Raw genomic sequence first — 24,796 nt, forward strand, 5'->3', positions numbered from 1 at the left:
AGGGCCACAGTGGCTACCAACGTTGCCGGTTGGTTTGCTCTGTTTCAGAGGTTTCCAGTAAAGCAATCAGGTTTAAATAGTTTTGTTCTTCTTTTTGAGGAATATAATATGCCTGAGTAAATGGTGGCATAGCAGATTCAGGAACTCCCATAATTTCAGTAAGATATATTTTTAACATGTCAATTGGGGGTACCATCTTTACTTTTGGGAAATTCAAGAATCTTAAATTATAGTTTCTCATATAGTTTCTCATATAGTTTCTGTTATCTTTTTAGTTAGTACCTCATGTTGGCATGTAGAAGTTTGTATTGAATTAGAAATCAAATCCAAAATGGATTCTAAAGTTACCTCTGCCGGTTCCTGCATGAGAGGTATATCTCCATGTTCTGGCTCCTTACACTGCTCTGTCCCTCTTTGCTCCGCAATTCCTAAAGCAGGAATATGTACCTCCTCAGTCTCAGTCTGGTTCCCGGAAAGGGAATCCAGTTGAATCCCCCTCTCTAGTTGTTCCTGGGCTTCTCTCGACGGCGTGCCCTCTTCACTACATGGCGGGGGCCCCATCGATCTCAGAGAGGAGGAGCTGGTCATCTGCAGCTGCGGAGGGGGCGCTCGTGGGTCGGACTCAGCATGAAATCGAGCCCAGGAGCCGCCAAAACCTCCTCAGCAATGCCGGCGGCTCCAACGGGACCGCTCCCAACCACCATGGCTTGTCCTCGGGGCCTCATGAAAAGGTCCATCGGGCCCGAAGGTAAGAGGGAAGGAGTCAGGGAAGCTCGAGCTGGTGCTCTCCTTCATCTTTTCGGCATTACTTTGCAAGGAATAGCGAGGTCCAAACACGTCTAGGTGCTAGTAGCCATCTTGGAATCCAACCCAAGACTATATATAGGTCAGACGTCCAGGAAATTGTCAACCAGACTAATAGAGCATAAAAGTAACATCAACACTAACAAGATTACGGCACCATTGGCAGCTCATTGTATTAAGGAAGGATATCCTTTTGAGAGCCTAAGATGCATTGTGTTTCAACAACTAAAATGGTGCCATGGAGATGGTGATAAAAAAACTCCTCCTACTGAGACAAGAACAGAGATGGATTTTCCATTTGCATACTTTACATCCATATGGCATAAATACCAGGATCGAATGGAATCAATTCTTCTGATTCAAAGGGTTCTAATCAGGGATTGTGATGTCATATGATTGTCTGTTCCCTGAGTGGAGCCTGTCCCACTAGCGTCTGACGTAAGACTTTATAAACCGCAGCCATTTTTACCAATAGTAAAAAGTGAAAAGCAGTGGCAACATTATACTGTGAGGAGAACTCTTGAATGTATTCTGAGGTGAATGTATAAGAAGCGAATCAATGTGACCAGCTTGCTCTCTTTGTAGATATCTATGGTCGGACACCACGTACCCTGAGGCAGAATCCGAAACTTGGGCCGAAGTCGGGCCGTGGAGGTTGTCTTTACGACTGCAAGATGGGAGAGATAAGTGTATTTCTTAGAACTGTTAAGAGTGATATTCTAACAGCTCAACTTTTGAGATATAGGAGGATTTATGCCCGTGATGATTTAAGGGATCTCCCTAAGGTTGTAAAGATCAACAACGGAGTACTCGCTTTGCATTTGAGGCTTTTCCTCCATATATAACAACCCTTGAGCACATCTTTATTTCACTTGGATATCTGTTTAGAGTTTATCAGATATTGTATTATTTTAGCAGAGATCCCATTTTATGCAATGAAACCTAGTAAAATATCTGGGATTAATAGTAAAACAATATGTCTTAACAGTAGCCCATGTGGATAATTCCCCCCCCCCCCCCCCCCAAAAAAAAATAAAAAAATAAAAAAAACCAAGAAGAAGACATGCCAAGAAATGAACAGCCAGCAGATTGAAAACAAATCATGAAAAGTATCTCTTCATACAATGCCCAATTAAGATGTGGAATTTGTTATCAGTGGATGTGAGTATGGCAACTAACACTGGAGTTAAAAAGAAGTTTCGACAGGGTTCTGGAGAAATAGTTCATAAAAAATTATTAGCCAGGTAGACTAAGAAAAGCTGTTGCTTATCCCTGGAAATTAGTTACAAGAAATAGACCTACCTTTTGGGATCGGAAGGGTACTTGTGACCTAGACTGGTTATTGTCAAGAGACAAAATGCTGAACTTGATGGACCTTTGTCTCTGCATGGCTTTTTCTTACATTTTTCTTAAACGTATTCAGGCTGTCCATCTTATCTCTGGAATCCACGGTTGTTTTCCCACTTTTTCTATTGCTGTTGCAGTTTGTGGGATCTCAAGTTCTTTACTTCGGGGTATTTTTATTTGGCAATATGCCCATGAGTCTCATGCTCCACCTACATATACAGCCCCAGACAGTTATGCACTAAGAAATTTAGGTGCACTATTTACTGAATAGCACCTAGCATTTATGCGTATAACTGCCATTATTGGTACCAATCACACACTTAAGCACTGCTGTTCTGTAAACTGGGCACTCTACCTGTGCTAGTTTACAGAATTGCCTTTCACATTTCTATCTTGAATGTTAACTCAAATATTTTGAACAATGAGTATTCTAACATAGAAAGGCACTGCCAAAGACCACACTAATGTGATTGGACAAAGCAGTTCTCTTCAGTGCGCAAATGTCCTCTATACGCACTATTGTTGTAATAACATCAGGTCCCTTGTTTTTTTGAGAATTCTGTCAAGTTTTAAAAAAATTATCTCGGATAACTTCTCATAATTATAGTATCTTGTAATATAATTATATACTCGTTACAAAAAATAATAGGATAAAGTTCTAGATTTGTAACTTTATTTAAACTGCCGTGCTAATGATATTTACATATGTCTTTACTTACCTCCCTGTGGAAAGAATTGAGAGTAAATCTCTTTGAAGTTTTCTTCATTAACAATCCCATTGGGACATTCCTAAAGAAAGTTGTAAACAGGCATCATGAATACCTCGCTTATCTGAATTCATCTACATTAAGCATATATCTGACCATCTCTGGAAAAAGGTGAGTAAAGTCACCAGAAACAAAAAAAAACTGTTTTCATTAATTCTGTTGCGGGACTGGTGGTTGGGAGGTGAGGATATTGCTGGGCAGACTTATACGGTCTGTGCCCTGAAAATGACAGATACAAATCAAGGTAAGGTAGCAAAAAGTAGCACATATGAGTTTATCTTGTTGGGCAGACTGGATGGACCATGCAGGTCTTTTTCTGCTGTCATCTACTATGTTATGTTATGTTATGTTATGTTATGTTAAATAATTTGTAATACAACAATCCAAAATAAAAAAGTTACAGAAGTTCAAATGTAACTTCTGCAAACTGCTTATGGACCCACAACATGAAAAATTGGCAGTTTGCAACATTTTGGATCCACTACTTTAGTCACCTTTTCCCCAGAGACAGTCACATATAAGGTTTTCTTTATCACAAAGTGATGATCTTGAAAATTAAGGACCTTGTTAATGTTATATTTTCATTACTCATACATATTTCTCTTCCATATATTGTACATGAAATCCCAGAGCTATAACATGTCTCTTGGATAAAACCCAGTAACATGATGAAGCAAAGATCTACCGTGAGTCAATAATAACCCCTAAGTATTTGAATTAATGAACCAGTGTGTCATGTACCCTACCTCAACGTAAGCGGCATCCTCGGGCTGTGCGGGGTCCTGTCGACACGCACACTTGACTGGCACTGCCTGAGCCATGTGTGTGTAGTCCTCTCTGGGTTTGTTCAGAGAGCGGTTGTTGCAGGCTCCTTAATTGCTTTGCTTCCATGCATGTGTTTCTGCTCTCTCTGCCTGGCTTCCAGGCTCCTTGATTGCTTTGCTTCCACCCACCTGGGTCTGCTTTTCCTCTGCCTGGCTTCCCTTGCTTCTCTCCTATTGGTCTTCCGGTTCCTCCTTCTCCTGCTCTTGTCCTATGTCTGTGCCCCTTCTCCCTGCTGATGTCAGATGCCAGCACTTTATCAGCTGAGCTCTCCCTGGACTCCATGCTTCGGCTTCTACATTTGGTAGGTGTTTCTAACTCTGTAGTCTGCTTCTTATCTACTGGTCCCTCGTTGCTGACTTTTGCCTGTACCTGGATTACTCTCTTGCCTGCCGTCTGCCTACTGACTTGCTTGTACCTGGATTATTCTCTTGACCTGCTGCCTGCCTGGCCGATACATTCATCACCCTGCTTCCAGCTCCGTCCCGTAAGTCCTGCAGGTCGCCCGCACCTAGGGGCTCAACCTCTGGGGAACGGCGGTCAGTGCAGGTGAAACCCGGGGTTGTCCAGCCGCCAAGCAGAACCTGGTCCGAGTACCGGGCTCAGCAGTGCTCTACTTGGTACAAGAACTCACAAGTCTGACACAGTGTATCTGAGGCCCCCAACAAAGTAGAGGGAAATGAAGTGTAGAATGGCCTACTGCTAAGCCAGGCAGCCATTGTTTTAGTAGGGTTTAAAACTAGTAAATTACAACAGTATCATAGGCGATGATTCAGCTTGGACATATTGGGCATTAATTCTCCACATGGATTACCCTAATGCACACTTCAATTGTCACAAAATACTACTGCTAAATTAGTATTTAAATTATTATTATTATTAGCATTTGTATAACGCTACCAGACGTACACAGCGCTGAACACCTGATACAAAGAGACAGTCCCTGCTCAAAAGAGTTTACAATCTAAGTAATACAGACAAACAAGACAGTTACGGGTGAGGGAAGTAATGGGTGAGAAGGGAGGAAGGGACAAGGGGAGGGCAATTGAGGCTAGGAGCTAAAAGCAGCAGTGAAAAGGTGGTTTTTCAGCATAGATTTGAAAACAGGTAGAGATGGAGCTAGACATATAGGTCCAGGAAGTCTATTCCAGGCATAAGGTGCCGCGAGAGAAAAGGAGCAAAGCCTGGAGTTAGCAGTGGAGGAGAAGGAGGACGACAAATCTGATAGAGCCTCACCACTATAAATTCAAATTCATTGGCTCCTGATTCATGGTTGTACTATTTTTAAATTAGTGAGTTTAATCTATAAAATTCTTACAGTTATTGCACCAACCTATGAGGCTTATTTTCGAAAGAGAAAAACCCCCAAATTCCGACCTAAATCGGGAGATGGACGTCTTTCTCTTGTGGGTGCCCAAATCGGTATAATCGAAAGCCGATTTTGGGCATTTCCAACTGCACTCCGTCGCGGGAACGCATAAAGTTGACGGAGGCGTGTCGGAGGCGTGGTGAAGGCGGGACTGAGGCGTGGTTATCGGCTGAGCAGAGATGTGCGTGCTCGGCCGATAATGGAAAAAAGAAAGGCGTTTTCAGAGAGAATTTAGGTCACTTTTGTTGGACCCGTTTTTTTCACGAACAGGTCCCAAAAAAGTGCCCTAAATGACCAGATGACCACCGGAGGGAACCGGGGATGACCTCCCCTGACTCCCCCAGTGGTCACTAACCCCCTCCTACCAAAAAAAACCGAATGTTAAACACTTTTTTTCCAACTTGTAAACCAGCCTCAAATGTCATCCCCAGCTCCATGACAGCAGTATGCAGGTCCCTGAAGTAATTTTAGTTTAGTTAGTGCTGTGCGGGACCCATGCAGAGAGGAAAAATCGGAAGGAAAAAAAAAAAAACAAGCAAGTGCAGTCAGGGACGTCTAAATTACCAGGATAGTAAAAGGGGGAATCGAACCAGCAACCTTCTGTTTACAAGCTCAGTGCTCTAGCCAGTGAGCCACATTATTCAGGTGCTTAGATGTTCTTCCCTTTCCATTAAGTCCCTCCAAGTTTCTGTCAGCCAATCACCGCTGTTTAGCTGACACAGATGTCAGCTAAATGAGCTGTGATTGGCTGACAGAAACTTGGAGAGACTTAATGGAAAGGGAAGGATGTCTAATCAGTAGTGCACTGGTTAGAGCACTGAGCTTATAATCAAAAGGTTGCTGGTTCAAGTCCCTCTTTTAATTTGGACGTCCCTGACTGCACTTGCTTGCTTGTTTTTTTTTTTTCTTCCGATTTTTCCTCTCTGCATGGGTCCCGCGCAGCACCAACTAAAGTAAAATTGCTCTGGGGACCTGCATACTACTGTCATGGAGCTAGGTATGATATTTGAGGCTGGCATAGAGGCATCTCAGGGAGACCAGTGCACTACGAATGCTGGCCCCTCCCACGACCAAATGCCTTGGATTTGGTCGTTTTTGAGCTGGGACGCTTCGGTTTCAATTATCGCTAAAAAACAAAAACGCCCAGCTCAAAAAACGCCCTAATCCAATGTATTTTCGAAAAAAAAGATGGACGTCCATTTTTTTTGAAAATACAGTTCGGCCCGCCCCTTCACGGACCCGTTCTTGGAGATGGACGTTTTTACAAATGGGCGTTCGCGTTCGATTATGCCCCTCCTTGTCACCCATCTTTTATCTTATCCAGTGTCACAAGGGACGTCATGTTTCCAAGATGTATTTATATTCCATTACTGATTTATGCTACAAAAGAGCATTAGATAGCACTTTTTGTTAACAAGCAGCACAGTACTTGAATAGTCTACCCAAGGATATAAGAGGGCAAAGTTTTTATTTTAATTTCCAAACATATCTGAAGACTTTTCCATTTCACAAATAACTAGAACAAAAATAAGATTCTGAGTACATTCTTACAGTTTTAATGGGCATTCTTTTATATTTGCACACTTTTTACCTTCCCAGCTATTTGCACTGGTTTCTTACTGACACCCCCTTTTGGGTGGGTGGGTGGGTTTTGATGAGAAATAAGGGAAGAGAATAAATCTGGGTAAAGTGCTTTTAAAGCACAGACAAGTTTATTCTTTCTAAGGAGAACTGCCAGTTTGCTTGCTTTAGTAGAGCTGCACAGAAATGTGCCATCTCAGAGGCTGTCAGAGATACAGGGTTCAGGCCAGGATGGAGTTAAATGCCCTAAGTGTAGAGAGGGAGGGGCCCCAAGGCAAAATGTCTCTTGCAAAAGTCCTGAAGGCAAGGATCCTCAAAAGGAGAGCTGGCTTAGGCTATAGTACCTGGTGAAAGTCCAGGGAAGAAGGGTGGCTGTAGCTCAGACCTTGTATACTGAGTGGGAAGAAGTCTGAAGCTCAAGCTTGATGGAATTCCAGGGTTGAGTGCTTTTAAGAGAGAAGACTGCCCAGGTAGGCTCAGAATCCCTTGGTTGCTAAACTATGGCTGTGAGTAATGAAAACATTGTATATGGAAGAGAGTAGTCATGACAAAGGCAAACTATTGAGATTGTATTTTGAACCGGTTTGTTTATTTCCTTTGTACACAGTAATAACATTTTCCTTTTGATATGACACTGCCCTCTGGTGTGTTTTCTGAGGGTTCCATGCCTCACTGTCAAGTCACGCTATCCCAGGCCCCTTTAACTGCTAATGCAGCAAATAAAGCATGGAAAGAGTAAGCTTGCTGTCTATGTCAAAGTTTTGGTGCAAGCTCTTGGTGACACACTAGTGTGTCATGACCCCCTGGTTGATAAGCCCCTGGTTGATAAGAACTGAAATAGAGAAATACTCTTTGTATAAAAGTTTGCCTACCACCAATATAAAACTCGGGAAAACAATACCTGTTTATGTCCCTAAAGGATATCCCCCTATTTAAAAGATTTTCAGAAAGGTCAGTATATCATATGCCAATATGTAAATAAATAAATGTTACTTTTAGTTATTGAGATTTTATGATTCTAATTCCCATGTATTATATTTTTTAAGTCAGTGGTTCCCAAACTTTTTCAGTTCACGGCACCCTTAGTAGCCAAGTAATTTTTCGTGGCGTCCCTCCCTCTGCCATACATTTTCTTTCAGGCTCTCAGGTGCCCTCTCCCCCTGCCAGACATTTCTTCTCATGTCACCCCCCCACCCAACCAACCTCTCCCCTGCTGCACATTTCTCTGGGACACCATAAATCTCATCCATTTCTCTCTCTCACCCCTCTCCCCTCTCCATACAGCATCTGTCCCTCCCTCTCCCTATGTCCAACATTTTCCCTCTTCGCATCCCTCTCCATGCAGCGTCTCTCCCTCCCTCTCCACCTCTATGTCCAAGAATTCAACCTCTCACTCTCCCTCCCCCCAAGCGCAAGGAAAGCTTTCTGCTTCAAGGGGTCCATAGCAGCAATTCACACATGCTGTGCCTATCCCGCGGGCAGGAAGCAGCAGACAGTGTGCGGGAATCGCTACCACTGTTGTGCTGCAGTTACCTGAAAACACCCAGATTTTGATGGGTCTGCATGTTATTTGGATTTTGTGATCTGAGTATACCTGTAGAAGTGCTCTTTCATGTTTTGTGAATGTCTTGCTGGGTGTCTGGTATGTCAATATAGATAGTGCAATATTAGCTAATTAATGCATATTGGACTAGACTAAAAAAATTGGCGCTGAAATGAAATTCTTCAAAGCGTATTCTATAAAGTATGTTTTAATTTAGGCATACTTTATAGAATTAACCTAAATTTCCATGTGGTATATAGAATGCTCTGAGCGCTGCTCCACATGACTAGTCAAGGTCATTTATGCCAAGTAAAACTTGATGTAAATCCTGATGCCTAAATTATGTGCAGACCGGGTATATTCTATAACAATGCGCATAAGTTTTAGAAATGCCCATGGTCATGCCCACTTTTCAACTACACGACTTAGAATTTACATGCACCACATTACAGAATATGCTTAGACAGTTCTGCATGCAAATTCTAACTAATGCCAATTAGTGCTGATAATTGATAGCATCCAATTATCAACGCTGATTAGCTAGTTAACCAATTATCTTTTTTGCATTGTTATGGAACACTCTTCGATTTCCACTCTTCGTGATTTATAGAATCTTGGGGATTTTATCAGTTTGCGTACTATTTGATTGCATTAACACTCAACAGGCAATTTAGAATAGTAGACTTACGCATCCATGTAAATAACTATACTACTAATGCAAAGTATTTATTTTTGGTCTAAAGAGTTACTTCCTTTTGCAGTGCCCATATGCAACCATTGTTGGAAACATATATTTGCCTCCACCCCCTTAAAAAAGGGACACCAGAACATCTTGATTCAAAACAAAAGAAAAAAAAAAAAGATACATTGTAGTTAGAATTGTGGCTGCAGCATTGCTATCAAGGAAAACAACTAATATTATTTATAAGTTTTACAGAAAATTGTACTAAAACATCATCTAAGCTAGGGCACATCGCAACATCTTAATAAGCTCTTATATCATCAGAGCTATCATGTCTTTTTCAAAATTTTTTGCCTAACCCATAAGGCCTATTATATAGGACTACCCCTTTACCTCACATCTTTAAGAATTCCCCACACTCACTCTCAGGCCCTAAGATGTTTGAATTCCCATCGACTAGCATTGCCAGGTTCCAAACTTACCCATTATAACTCAACAAGACATTCATCTTTTTACTATTTAGCCTCTAAATGCTGGAATGACCTGCCCTCTCATATCCGTGTGGATCAGTCTTTCCAAAGATTTAAAACTGCCTTCAAAACTCGTGTTTTCAGTCTGGCCTTTGGCGATACTTAGGTTTGCTGGACTGGCTGGCTGTCTTGTCTGTATCTACACTCAGTTACGTGTCTGGTATGAATGATTATGCTCTCCTATCCTGAACTCTGGCGTTCCTTTGCTGTATGTTTTAAAACTTGTAAATTGCCTTGACCCGCTCATCAGAATTAGGTGGTATATAAAATTCACAATAAACAATCATCAGTAAATAATTTATGTGGCTAAACCTATGTCCATCCAAGTAAAATCATGGGCTGATCCTCTGTCATAGTACATGTACTTTCAACCAAGTTGAAAAGTGGGTACAGTCAAATTGCCAGAGGAAAATTGTGAACGGAGATTGCATTATTGTCCTGTCCATGGTTGCCAGTGTATACTTTCGTGTCAGTTTCAGTACAGGTGCAGAAGTATGTAGGGGCTTGTATTTCCATTCTGTTGAATTATCAAAGAGGATCTCCCCAGGAAACTCCTGTTAAAATGAGTGCCATGCATACCAAGCGGAAACATGCAGGGAAAAATGTTTTCATTCTCTTTCATTAGTATTTCTTGTTTTGTTTTGCTCAGTTTTTGTTTCATTGCAGCCTGCACCAACAAGAATTAGCAAGAGCTAACACAGTGTTTCCGAAAACTGATCCTGGAGGCACCACACAGCCAGTCAGGTTTTCAGTATATCCACAATGAATATTCATGAGATAGATTTACATGCAGTAGAGGTAGTGCAGGCAGATCTCTCTCATGAATATTCATTGTGGGTATGCTGAAAACCTGACTGGCTGGGGTGCCTCTGGGGCCAGGTTTTGGAACCACTGAGCTAATACCAAGTAACACGAGCTATTAGTGCAGGGGTGGCAACCTCAGTCCTTGAGGGCTACAACTCAGGGTTTTCAGGATTTCCCTAATGAATATGCATGTGATCTATCTGCATACAATGGAGGTAGTGCATGCAAGTGGATCTCATGCATATTCATTAGGGAAATCCTGAAAACCTGACTGGGTTGCCCACAGCTGTAGTAGTGCATGCAAAATGAAATGAATTGCACATCCCTAGTACAAATTACCTGTGGGACCGCAGACTTTGAAAGGTGTTTAATTATTCTCAATATCCTCAAGTTAGCCCTCTGATCTTTTCAAGGAGTAGAGTAGGCAGTTCCTATCAAAGTCATACACTACATAATCTTATGTGCATGTGGTTAGATAGTCTTCTGTGAGCTTCCTACCCACATATGTGAAACAGGGAGTGGGGAAGACCTAATTTGTGTTGGCATCTTGTATGGGAAGGCGTCCTCAGCCTAGTCCTAACAGTCATGAAAAGTCTAATCCTCTCCCCTGAGGAAGAGTTTGCTGTAAGCAATAAAAAGAGACCTTATTAAAATGCTTTTCCCTATAACTAAAAGTATGCACGTTATAGAAACACTATTAGCTATAGTTAAGGAGGGTGGTTTACAGTGAAGCCATTTTATCCAGCACTCTGAGAGAAAATATTTCAAAGCCAGTCACCTGAAAATTGAAATCACTCCTTCAATAAATACACAAGTAATTTTGAAAGAAAAAGAGAAACTTTCCATCTGGCTAAATACTGTGCCTAGTTTAGCTGGATTAAGGGGAAGGGGTCATAGTGCAAAGGTAGAAAAAAAAGCATGTAAAAATGTATGTGCACTGTTTTCCATCAAAAATATGCTTTAAAGCAGGCAAAATGCTCATAAGCTCTTCATCCCCATTAGCATCTTGCAATTATCAGTTTGTTTAAAAATTGTCTCTTTAGTTACTCTTTTTTTCTTTATCCTGGGGAACTGAGGTCGATTCCCACTGCAGCTCCTTGTGACTCTGGGCAAGTCACTTAACCCTCCATTGCCCCTGGTACAAAATAAGTACCTGAATATATGTAAACCGCTTTGAATGTATTTGCAAAAACCTCAGAAAGGCGGTATATCAAGTCCCATTTCCCTTTCTCCAAGACCCTAGTGCAGTGGTTCACAAACCCGATCCTGGAGGCACCCCAACCAGTCAGGTTTTCAGGATACCCACAATGAATATTCATGAGAGAAATTTGCATGCACTGCCTCCACTGTATGCTAATCTATCTCATGAATATTCATTGTGGATATATTGAAAACCTGACTGGCTGGGGTGCCTCCAGAACCAGGTTTGGGAACCATTGCCCTAGTGCATCCATTCCTGTCCCAGTCATTGGGGCATACCTAGTCCAATTGAATTTTTAGGATATCCACAATGAATATGCATGAGATAGATTTCCATACACTGCCTCAATTGCATGCAAAGCTAATTCATGAATATTAACTGTGGATATCCTGAAAACCCAATGGGACTAGGTGTGCCCCGAGGACTGGGTTGCAAATGGCTGCCCTAGTGTGCTGACTTTGCCTATAAGAGAGCATGAGAAATTTCTGCATGAACTTTGACTGGTAAAAACCATATCCATTTTAAGTGTAGGTAAACATCCAGTTTGAGCACGCAAAACCAAGTCTTCAGAACAAGGAGACTCAATGGATCAAACAGTGTCAAGCACGGCGGATGCTATGTTGGGTAGTTTTTCATACAAATAGGTGACAAGCTAGAATTCTTACATATAATTAAACTTCAATGCAATCCTATGGCAAGACATTACCCATTTATTAGCAATTCTGTGGCTATTATGCAACACCTTGGACAATATGTTTTCTGTTTAGCTACCACTGAAACAGTTGTGAAGTTCGTTGACACCGGTAGTTCAATTGTGGCAACCGATGCCCTGAGAGTTAGGAACTAAAATATGTTAATACTCAGACAACAACAGAGTAATAAGGGCAGGGAAAGGTTGCCAAATAATTCTGCTTCTCAATTAATTTAAGTATGATTTATTAAGCAATAAAATGAATGCTCCAACCACACGTGCTTTGGTTTAAATAGGGAAGGGATTTTGGTTTTAAATCATGCCTTTTTCAGTAGTAGTTCAAGGTGAGTAAAATTCAGGTAAGTAGGGCTTTCCCTGTTCCCACTCTGTCAGACTGTCAAAGTAATGCTTTGATGTTTCTCTTATATATACTATCTGCTACCACATTTGCTTATTTCCGATCTGACGAAGAAGGGCAACCTTCGAAAGCTAATCAAGAAATGTATTAAGTTATGTCCAATAAAAAAGGTATCATCTTATTTTCTTTTCCATGTTTGATTTTGTTTGATTTCTATTGATAACCTGTTCCCAGAAGATTTACAGTCTTCAGCTTTTGTACCTGAGGTAATGAAGAGTTTAAGCGACTTGCTCGGTATCATAAGGCACAGAAGTGGGATTTGAAGACTGGTTTCCCTGGTCTGTATCCTGCTGTGCTAGCCATTAGGCTAGTCCTTGCTCAGCAGTGCTCAATGAACATTTCATGCCCCTGTGCTGTAATTTGAGGAGCAAACGTTTCTGAATATTCTATTACCAGATATAAGCACTCTCCTGGATATTTGAACAGTGACCAACTGGAAATGATTTTTAAAAGAACATACTTTAAAAAGTTCAGTAAGAAATCAAACAAATGCCTACCAGGTTCTACAGTCTTTTCCATAGAATCAGGAGCTTACTATCACCTGTCTGCCTGATATTCAAAGCTATTTAACTGGGCAGGAAAGCCTCCTGCCCAGTTAATTTGCTTCTTTCTGCATAACCACTGATATTTAGTGGCACTTAACTGGACAGTACTGCTCAATATCAGTTCTAACCACCCCTGCACTGTCTGGTCAGTGCCGGGGTAGCCTGTGGGCAGAGCTTGAGAGGAGCCAGTACTAAACTGGTAGCGATGATATTCAGACTGCTAATTTGTTAAGTAAGCAGATAAAGATAGGATAGCAAAAAGGCTGTCCTACTATTATCAGTAGAGCTAACTGGGTGGGCCCTTTTACCAAAGGGTTGCAGTGCGGCAATGGACTTGCCATGCAGCAATCCAGAAATACTGTCCGGCAGTAGTTTCGCTTCCAGCATGCACCATTTCTGGTGCTGCTGGATTTTTAAAAAAATGATACCACAGGGTGCTGTCTGGTTATATGTGGCGGTAGTGCAGGAGCCCTTACCGCCACAACGGGTGGCAGTATGTGCTCCCTCCACATGGCCATGCGGTAAGTTCAAGCTTACCGCATGGCAATGGCGATCCTAGGCCGGCTGCCACCCTGGGTGGATCGCCGCTGTGCACCCCCCCCCCGGGTGCAGCGGCATCCGTCCCCCCAGGGTGCAGCACAACACCCCCCCCCCCCGGTGCAATGACACTCCCCTCCCTGGCGCATCAAGCCCCCCCCCCCCCCGGGTGCATTCTTGGCTGCTGGAGGATGCAGAGAGCAGCTGCGTGCCTGTCGGCTCCACTGGCTCCCTGCTCCCTCTGCCCTGGAACAGGAAGTAACCTGTTCCGGGGCAGAGGGAGCAGGGAACCAGCAGAGCCGATAGGCGCACGGCTCCTCTCTGCACCCTCCAGCAGCGTGCACCCGGTGCGGACCACCCCCACCGCCCCGCCCTTGCTACGCCACTGCCGCATGGCCATGTGCTTTTTCAGGGTTTTTTACCCACTGTGATAAAAAGAGCCCTGGCACGCAGCAAAAACGGCTGCTGCCACTACCGTAGGGCCCTCTTTACTGCAGCTAGGTAAAAGGACCCCTGGGAATGGAGGAGTAGTCTACTGGTTAGTGCAGTGGGATGAGAACCTGGGGAACTGGGCTCAATTCCCACTACAGCTCCTTGTGACTATGGGCGTCAGTTAACCCTTCATTGCCCACTAGGGAAAGAGAAAGTACCCACATATAGTAAATGTAAGCCACTTTGATTGTACCACAGAACGGCAATATATCAAATCCCATTACCCTTACCCTCACCTGTTTGAATATCAGCTGGTGTCTCCTGCTTCCCCCTCATCCTCCCCCAAAGCCACAGTATCCCAGGTAGGGCTGTACCGAATATTCATATCTGATTTGATTCAGCCCCAAATACATTACTCGTATTCGGCTGAATAGCTCAATGCCCATTATTCGTATTCAGATGAATAATAATTTTCATTATTTGTATTCGGCTGAATAGTAAAATATGCCATTCAGTTCAACTCTAGTCCTAAGGGCAGGAGCAATGCCCACTCGCTTCTGTCTGTCACAGCTTCATTCACAAAATGGCCACCTTGACTACTAGTGGCAGCATCGTTGGTTGGTGACAGATTGTGTGATGTCCTTTGGAGAGGATATGGTTAGGGATATGCCTTGGGAGGACGTTAGCAACCTTTGATGTGCATAGCGGGAGATTCTGTTCTTCAAGTACTCAGGCCTTGAAGATCAGACATAGAGTTTTAAATTTAGCCTTGTATCCTACTGGTAGCCAGAGAAGATTGTGCAGAAATGGTGTGATGTGATCACTTCACTTACAACCTTCTATCAGTTTTGCTGTGGCATTTTGAATCAGCTGGAGCTGGTACAAATCCTTTGTAGTCTGACCAATAATCCAGCTCAGATCATGAGTGGAAAATGAGGAGCTGTGAAGACGAATCAAGTTGACGTCAGGAACGGTTGTGTGAACCCGAAGCTCCTGAAACCTAACACTGCACTAGTGAGTGGATTTCTCTCCCTGACTTTTGGATGGAGAAAAGAAAGGGGAAGACGGTGGTTCCTACCTCCGTGGTCCCACCGCCAACGCCAACCTCTTGCAAAGTGACATTCGAGAGTTTCGGAGTCAGGATCCTTGGTGAGCAGATACCTGCTTCGATGGGCTCGGCATCCTTTGGTACAGAGCGCAGCATTGAGGGAGCAACACTGAGTCCCCCCTCCTACACTGCTCCTCCACAACCCGGAAGTGATTTGATGCCTGCGGGATCACGACAGTTTGAGGCAAGGCCTTCAACGTCTGTGGGAGGAGGACCTACAAGCACTTCAACCCCGGGGAAAGAAACAACAGAACAGGGGCAAATGCAGGTCGTTGCCCCTGTTACCCGAGGCTTCACTACTGGAGATTTAACGAGACCTGCAGTGGTCACTATGGACACACTGTGGGACGCAATCCAGGATGTGAATAATACATTACTTTCGATGAACACTTCTATTAAAGGTGAAATATTGGAATTACTACTACTACTACTACTATTTAGCATTTCTATAGCGCTACAATGCGTACGCAGCACTGCACAAACATAGAAGAAAGACAGTCCCTGCTCAAAGAGCTTACAATCTAATAGACAAAAAATAAAGTAAGCAAATCAAATCAATTAATGTGTACAGGAAGGAGGAGATGAGGGTAGGTGGAGGCGAGTGGTTACAAGTGGTTACGAGTCAAAAGCAATGTTAAAGAGGTGGGTTTTCAGTCTAGATTTAAAGGTGGCCAAGGATGGGGCAAGACGTAGGGGCTCAGGAAGTTTATTCCAGGCGTAGGTTGCAGCGAGATAGTCAAACTAGTCCGATAGTCAAACTTTGTCCAATAATGCTCGGGACCAGAAAGAAAAAATTACAAAGATGGAAGGTGAAGTTGAGAAATTGCAAAATGTAACGCTGGCTTTAATTAAAGAAAAAGAATTCCAAGATAAAAAGTTAGAATATTTGGAAACCAATGGACATAGGAACAACCTGAGACTATTAAATTTTCCAAAATCACCTTTAATTTCAGCAGTGGATATGCTTAAAAATATTTCGGTGATATATTGGGGATCCCAATGGAGGGTTATCCCCCCATAACACGGGCCCAATATATCTCTCGTGTTCTGAGACCCCTTAAAGAGCAATCCCAGGCTGCTCCAAATTTGAATTTGACTGAATTTCTTGAGAATTCTTTGGAACTTATTACAGAACGACTTTAATTGTGACTTTCGCTCTTGAGCTGGACAGAAACAACATCCTACGGTTATATTTTCGCCATATAAATTATGTTTTCTTGGGACAAAAGATTCAGGTTTTTCCTGATATGGCAAGAAGTACACAGAAGAGGAGAAAAGAATTGTTGATGTATAAATCAAGAATTCTTAAATTAGGTGCTACCTTTTTGTTAAAATTTCCTTGTAAATGCTATATCTCTTTTGAATTCGTTAATTTATGTATTCTTTACTCCCAAGAAACTCCTAGAATTTATTGAATTGAAGGAAATGATTAGGCCACCTGAAGATTTGCCTCCCTAGTTAGGAATGCTGTTATGTTGGCTGCAAATATCTGCTCTCTACCTACCGTTAGAAATGATTTAATTCATTATATATTTCCTTGTAAAAATTACCTAGTATCTTGATTCAAACCTATTGTGGACAAATTCAAGGAGTTTTCAAACTATGTCAGTATTGGATATAAGTTTATATTACCTTTGTTTTTTTTTTATTTCTGAGATTGCCAAACATTTATGCCTGCAGATATAAATGAAAAAATAATAAATAATAAAAATTCAATGAAAATGAGGAGCTGCATGTAATGTTCAGGGTTATCTTTCTCCAAACAAAACAGAGGAGTGGTTTAGTGGTTAGGGTGGTGGACTTTAGTCCTGGGGAACTGGGTTTAATTCCCACTGCAGGCACAGGCAGCTCCTTGTGACTGTGAGCAAGTCACTTAACCCTCCATTGCCCCAGGTACAAATAAGTACCTGCATATAATATGTAAGCTGCATTGAACCTGCCATGAGTGGGAAAGCACAGGGTAAAAACAAAACTAAAAGAAGGAAAGAAATTCAAAATAAAATTGAGGACTAGTGCCTCAACAAAGATTGAACAGAAGTATGTAAAAATGTAAGCAGTCAATAAACAAAAAGTGTGTTTTTGTAACCTAAATTGCAGGAGCTCGATGTGAACTCAGCCTCAGGCACTGCCCCTGCCCTATGCATGTTCACTGTAGGATATTAAATCATGATTTTCTTCAGTTATTGCATTTTACTGATGTATATTTGTATCATACTATATATCTATCTATATTTCTCTCTCTTTATATATATATATATATATATATATATATATATATATATATATATGATTAGTTTGTAAACTAAAACATTGAGCGGTGTGTTTGTTTCAGGAGCTCTATGTTCCTGTGCAGGTGGAAGACAGGTTTTACGAAGCTCTATGTGCTTTTTGCTCATCTCACATTGAACCATGATGGATGAATTATCGGTAGCACATAGTCAAAGGACATGCAAAGTATCTGGAGAAGGGAGAGGCGATCTTTATCTATCATTTCTGACAGCTATGCTCTAGCTGCTAATTTAAATAAAATGGGCCTGACCAAGTGTAGTTGAACTAGTTTCCATAAAAATCAGTATAGTTTCCATCAGTTACATAAAACCAAGCCTTTTCTTTCTTTTGGCTCTGGTGTGATCTAATATAACTATAAATGCTTCTATTTAATTTCGGCAACAGCTCTGTTACCGTATTCTTATTCTAAGAGAGTGTCTGTTATGTTTCTAAACACATTTTACACATTTATAGGTACATTTTGATGTCTTGCCTTTTTCTCTTAAACAATGTTATCAGTTCTCAGCAGCTGGGTCTGTTTGGTATTCTTCTGTTCTCCAAATGCTATCTTCCTGTCACCTTTTTTCTAACCTTGATTCACAGGCACAAGAGACCAAATAAATGAATGTGTTTGTCTATTCAAAAGTAAGATAGAGTGATGCCAGATGGATGAATTGTGCCGTTCTTGTTGTAACACTTAACATGAAGTTCTACTAATTGACTAAATAAAAATTCAATTCAAGGGAGCCATTTACTAACAGTTAGCCTGTGCTATCTGCCGCAGACCCATTTTATTCCTGTGGACTTTGTGGCAAGCAGTGCATGCTAAAACCATTAATGTACACTAACCATTAGTAAATGAAACTTTGAATCAACTATTTAGATAAATGTGACATCAGAACTAAACCTCAGTTTGTGGAAGAGTACCCATTGGGATGCTTAAATTGTTTGTGAGTGGAGAAGGGTAGGGGGTTGATTTATTAGCTGTGACATGATGTTCAACAAGATTCATGGACACTAATTATCTTCTACATATTGTTGTTTAAATGATGTTTACTATCTTACGTTTACACTGTTTAATTGTACTTTTCTGTTCTGTAGCCTTCTTACAGATTTATGTAAGCCACATTGAGCCTGCAACTAGCAGGAAAATGTGGGGTATAAATGTATTAAATAAATAAGATGGCATGGCTGGCCTTTGCACTAGCAATGCCCTCTGTGAACACCAGAAGCAAATGCCCTCCCTGGCTGGGGAGCGTCTCCACCCACCCTGCCCAAAGCACTACCTGTAGTGTTGACTTCTTCAAAGCCATTACAGCACACTGCTTTGTATGACATGAGGGAGGAAGGTTAATCCTCAAAGCTTGCTGTAGTGCTCTTGAAGTGGCAGCACCCTGTGGAAATATACAGAGCACACACCCCTAAAGCGACCTCTGAAGATCAGCAGCAGCACTGCATTTTAATTTGGTTTTAATAGAAGGATCTTTCAATCTGGACCACAAAAAAAACAAAACTATTTGGTATTCAAGATAACAAGGGGTTCCATTTGCCCATGTAACTGATAATAAGAAAAACAAGAAGATACTAAAGAATGAAATGAAAGAGGAAAAAAAGTGATGGGTTGGGATAATGTTTTCCTGTCTTCACTAACGATTATCTTTTTACTGCAAGTCTCCTCCAGGTTTGTAAGCTGTCTAAAACTCTCAATTTATTTGCAATCCTCATTTACAACAGAGGATAGTATGTGGAGGAGTGGCCTAATGTTTAGTGCAGCGGGCTTTGGCCCTGGCAACCCTGGTTCAATTCCCACTACAGCTCCTTGTGACCTTGGGCAAGTTACTTAACCCTCCATTGCCCCAGGTACAAAAAGCTTATATTGTGAGCCTCCTAGAGACAGAGAAAAGTACCTATATATAATGTGTACAGCACTACATAAATTTAGTAGCGCTATAGAAATTATTAGTAGTATAACAATTTACAATGATTCTCTGAGATGCTAACATCATTATAGAGTATGACATCCATTGCCTATTGATATCAGTGGCTGAATACATCATCATCAATCTTAATGCATTTCCAACCATACCATTATTGGACATATAAAAAGTACATATTCAGACAGGTCTCCATTGAAGGACTCTCATACAAACATTGTCCAACACAATTAGCTGCAAACCTTTATACAAATTGTGATGGCAGCTCAAAAAATAAACACACAAACATTATAAATTCCTCAACTGGAGGAAAAGACCCCGGATATTGTTAAATAAGATCATAAGCGTAGCCATACTGGGTCAGATTAATGGTGCATCTAGCCCAGTATTCTGTTTCCAACAGTGGCCAAGCCAAATCACAAGTACCTGGCAGAAACCCAAATCATGGCAACATTCTATGCCACCAATCCCAGGGCAAGAAGTTGCCTCCCATGTCTGTCTCAATAGCAGACTAAAAAGCTTGACTAGTACCCAGGTACGCCCTTCCTTCTTATTTAAAACAAAACAAAACAATCATTGTTCTAAAAAACTCACTTTTTTCATTGAATATCTTGAGTGACACGGAGGGGCATTTTTGATATGAAGTCTAAGTCCAATTTTGAACATGTTGCTAAAAACGTCCAGAATTCAAATGGGAAATATAGCCATTTTCAAAAATGACTTATCTTTCTTTTTTCATCCGAAAATGGCTATTTGCTAGATGTTTTTGTACTCTGTGCATTTACCTTTTTGGTTCATTTTTGAAAAAAAAAAATGTCCAAGTGAAAAGCACACAATATCAAATCATTGGGATGTAGGAGTAGCCAGCATTCTTAGTAGACTGGTCACACAGACATCCCAGGAGAGCAATGGGGCACCCTAGGGGGCACTGCAGTGGACTTCAAATAAATGCTCCCAGGTATACATCTCTCCACTGCTCCCTTATCTTGTCTGTTGAGCCCCCCAAAACCAACCCAAAATCCACAATCCCCAACTGTATACCACTACAATTGCTCTTATGGGTGAAGGGGGCACCTATATTTGGGTACAGTGGGTTTCCGGTGAGTTTTGGAGAGCTCACAGTTTTAAACACAAGTGTAACAGGTGGGAGGAAGTATGGGCCTTTGGTCCATCTGTCTGCAGTGTACTGCACCCACCACTAGACTACTCCAGGGACCTGCATGCTGCTCTAATGGACCTGAGTATAACATCTGAGGCTGGCATAGAAGCAGATAAGTATGTTTTAAATCACATTTTTGGGGGATAGTGAGCACTGGGGGAGTAAGGGGAGGTCATCCCTGATTCCCTCTGGTGGTCATCTGGTCATTTAGGGCACTTTTATGTGGCTTATACATTAATAAAACTGGTTTACATTAATAAAATTGGTCTAGACTAAAACGTCCAACTTATACCCTGGATGTTTTTGTTTTGTTCCATTATGGCAGAGAAAGATCCAAGTGTTAGGAACACCCAGATCCTGCCCTTAACACATCCCTGACACACCCCCTTGTGAATTGAATGCACTTCTGACAGACTTCATAGAAAAAAAATTGGTTTTGAAAATACTAATTTGGATGTTTTTGTGAGAAAAACATCCAAATGCAGATTTATGCCAATTTTTGGACGTTGTTCTCTTGAAAATGAGCCCCAAAGTGAACATAAAGAAACGTATTTTGTGATTGATATTGTGAGTTATGATTCTTAAAAATGTCTTTTTTCTAACAGGAATTGGACCCATTGAATAGAGGTTGACTTTATAAAATATTTACTTGTGTAAAAGGGACTCTGTCACAAAAAAATAAGATATTCAGAGTGCACAGGAACCAGAGCCTCTCGAATGATCCATTTTTGGACTAACTTGGCCTGTGCTCTGCTCTGCTTCCCACTCCCAAAAAATTATTCCCTCACCTATCAGATTTTAATAGTCTGCCCAAGGCTTGTACCCCACATAGATTTACCCTTACTTAGAGAGACAGTCTATAGGGCCATTCTTTTGTCTTCACAGCTCCTGTTCTAAACAGGAGGCAATATGTATATCTCCACTGTTGATTCACTTATTGCACAGTAAAGTTTTTCCATGGGGTAACTCTATGGGAAGATGCTGGGAATATTCCCAACAGATACTACACAGGCTTTGCACTTATTACACAGTAATTTGGGCATTAGCCACAAGGTAAAGACAAAAATCTATTGCATTTTAAACAGTTCCCTAAATCTCACTCCCTACTCTCAACAAAGGAATGGACTAGGTGAGTTTACAAAATGCTAATTAGAAAAACAACACAATTATGTTAAGGGGTTTAAGAGAAATCCCTTATTTGGATAAGCCACTTAACCCTCCTTTACCTCAGGTGCAAACTTAGGGGGCCCTTTTATTGAAGCTTTGGGCTCTATTTACTAAGCCGCGCTATCGGTGCACTAGTGTTTTTAGCGCACGCTAGAGACACCCATATGGGTGCCTCTAGTGTTAGTGCATACTAATGTTTAGCTCATGCTAGAAACGCTAGTGTACCTTAGTAAACATGGCCCTATTTAGTGTGCATTAACCCACAGATATAAAATAAGATGCATAGCATATAGATTGGCCTCTAGAACAGGGAATTACCTACTGCACCTGAATATAATTCATCTTGAACTACCACTGAAAAGGCATGAACTATATAAAAAAAATTAAAAATGCTAGGAGACAGAAGGCACCTTGGAGACTGCAGGAATGCCATGTTTATCATCTGGCTCTGTAGGAGTACTGTGCTTTCCATTTGAATCCTCCTGTGCAGAGCAGGTGAACTGAGACTCCTGGAGTGATGTCATCAACAGTTACCATTCAATTTTGGCAATATGTATATATATATATCGAGAGAGAGAGATACATACATCCCCCGATATTCAGCCAGCATCAGACTGCACGGTTAGTGCCGCCACCGGCACTGTTTCCGGTGACTGACATGGAATATCCGGGTTTTTGTTTTTTTTTTGGCTGGTTCTAACTTAACTGGCTAGGTGGATATTCAGCGCTGGCTGGTTAAGTTTATAATGGGCAAAGATAGGGCTACTATTTAGGTGGTCCGATTTGCCCACTAAACTTAGCCAGCTAGCACGTGAATGTGTGCAATATAGCTGGTTAGCTACTTAATATTAGCGTTTAGCTGGCTAACTGCTATTTAACCGGTTAAATAGTGCTACATATTGGGACCACTATTCACTTTAAGCTTAGCGGGAGTCCTCCATCTACAGTCTTGCCAGTGGAGGGTGCTGTTTCATGTTCACATTTTAAATAGTGAAGGACAGGCAAATTCTGCAGGACTCCAGGGATCTTGCCTGTCCCTAGAAACTGAAAACATAATATTGAAGCACCACCCCCTACTTGGTAGCAATGCAGTTGAAGGACACTCACTCAGCTTAGAGAGAACAGTGATTGGGCCCACAGTATATACATACACAGCTGTATAGGTCTTGTGATAATGGAATGTTTTGTAGCTTTTGATACATTTAAAAGGACTAATATATAAGAATTACTACAGTTGAGTTTACGAGAAATTTAGAAAACAAACAGGTTTCATCATCAGAAGACATCTAAAATAAGGGCAAACAAAACAATATGTTTACCCTGCCAAGCTCAAGATTTTTATTTATGAGTCTACATGCCCGGTCTTATGATATACTCCAGGATACAGCAGACTTTCCACCCATGAATCCTCTCAGCTTTTAACTTAGCCAGTGACAGGAGGAAACGGAAAAAAGGATTAATTACTTTCAGCTTTCTTGTCATGAAAAATATGAAGTCTTTTATCACTGACTAAAACCTCATATTTTTATTGTGCAAGTGCATAAAGAATGCATGACATTAACCACATAATGTACAAATACAATGCCACTGGGTGTTTTATCTGTAGAGTAGATTCCAAGAGGGTGAACTCTTATATTGAACTATGGCTTGTGCTATTTCATTTAAGGGGGCAGAAATGGGACACACAAAAAATAAATTAGTGCTCTGAGAAAATTATCTCAGGAAAACTATCAGTAGTGAAACATAGCAGTGATATACGATCTATTTTCAGAAGTGACCTCCAAAGTCTTTAAAGCATAAATTCCACTTAAAAAAAGCACAAAAAGAAAACAAAACTACAAACCACAGAAAAAAAAATTTTGCCATTACAAAGTACTGCCAGACGATGGATATATAAACACAGGGATTGATATTCAGTGGCACTTACCTGGATAGGAGCATTTCCTAGCCAGAAAGTGCTTCTCCCCAGTCCAGCTACTGATTTTCAGTGGCCTCATCTGGATAATGCTGCTGAAATTCTTCACTGACTGCCCCTGCACTATCCAGGTGCTGTTCCTTCTAAGCTGAGTGGGAGTCCTCCATCTACAATCCTGCCTGTAGGGGGATGCTGTTTCACTATCACATTTTCAATAGTGAGGCACAGGCAAGCTCTGCAGGACTCCCGGGAACCTACCTGTCCCTAGCAATTGAAAACCCAATATTGAAACACCACCCCCTACTGGCAGTAATACATTTAGAGGACTCCCACTCAGCTTAGAGGGAACAGTGCATCCAGGGTGGAGATGGAAATTATCTGGGTACTGCCAATATTCGGCACCGGTACCTGGATATTATACAAATATGTTTATAATGTTGCTTGCTACTATTTGGGTTTCTGCCAGGTACTTGTGACCTGGATTGGCCACTGTTGGAAGCAGGATACTGGGCTTGACTGACCATTGGTTTGACCCAGTATGGCTATTCTTATGCTCTAAAGGGCCCTTTAAGAAAGGCATGGGAGGGCTAATGCAGGGGCAGCACTCGCCCAATCGGCACTACTGCCAAGGTAGCGCACGTGCCCGGCAGTAATTACAATTTTGGCCTGCACCAAATCCCGTGGTAGAAAATAATGTACTATTTTCTACTGTGGGGGGCATTCTCAGCGGTAACCAGCAGTGCGCCCATGTTGGCGAGTGCTGCATGGTTACCGCATGGGTAGCTTGTGAGCCCTTACCACTAGGTCAATGGGTGGCGGTAAGGGCTCAGGCCATAAATAGGCGTGCGCTAATTTTAATATTAGCACTGGCCCATTTCCTGGCCACAGTAAAAATTGCCTTTTTCCCCAGCCACAGTAAAAAATGGCCCAGTGTGCATCTAAATGTTGCACTCACACTACCACAGGCCAACTTTTACCACGGCTTTGTAAAAGGACCCCTAAGCTAGGACAACTATTTTGCTGACCATGGCATTTAGATTTACACCTCAATATTCAGGGTTAGGCCGAGTCTGGATACTGGTGCTGAACAACCAGGAATAAGGTGGCCACAGCGGTAAGGCAGTATCTGGATAATTATCAGGTTAAATTTGGACAGCTATTTTGCTGTCATA

General features: G+C 41.7%; 1 protein-coding gene across 3 annotated transcripts in view; it reads right to left on the reverse strand.

The window, feature by feature from the left end:
• Positions 1-24,796, reverse strand: part of KCNIP4 (potassium voltage-gated channel interacting protein 4) — a 594,747-nt gene that overhangs the window by 56,661 nt on the left and 513,290 nt on the right. For all 3 annotated transcript variants that reach the window (XM_030192609.1, XM_030192608.1, XM_030192610.1), the window contains exon 3: positions 2,871-2,940. In XM_030192609.1, coding sequence (XP_030048469.1) covers positions 2,871-2,940 — 70 coding nt within the window. The remainder of the gene's footprint in view (positions 1-2,870; positions 2,941-24,796) is intronic.

This window comes from Microcaecilia unicolor, chromosome 2, assembly GCF_901765095.1.
Source record: "Microcaecilia unicolor chromosome 2, aMicUni1.1, whole genome shotgun sequence".
Taxonomy (NCBI): Eukaryota; Metazoa; Chordata; class Amphibia; order Gymnophiona; family Siphonopidae; genus Microcaecilia; species Microcaecilia unicolor.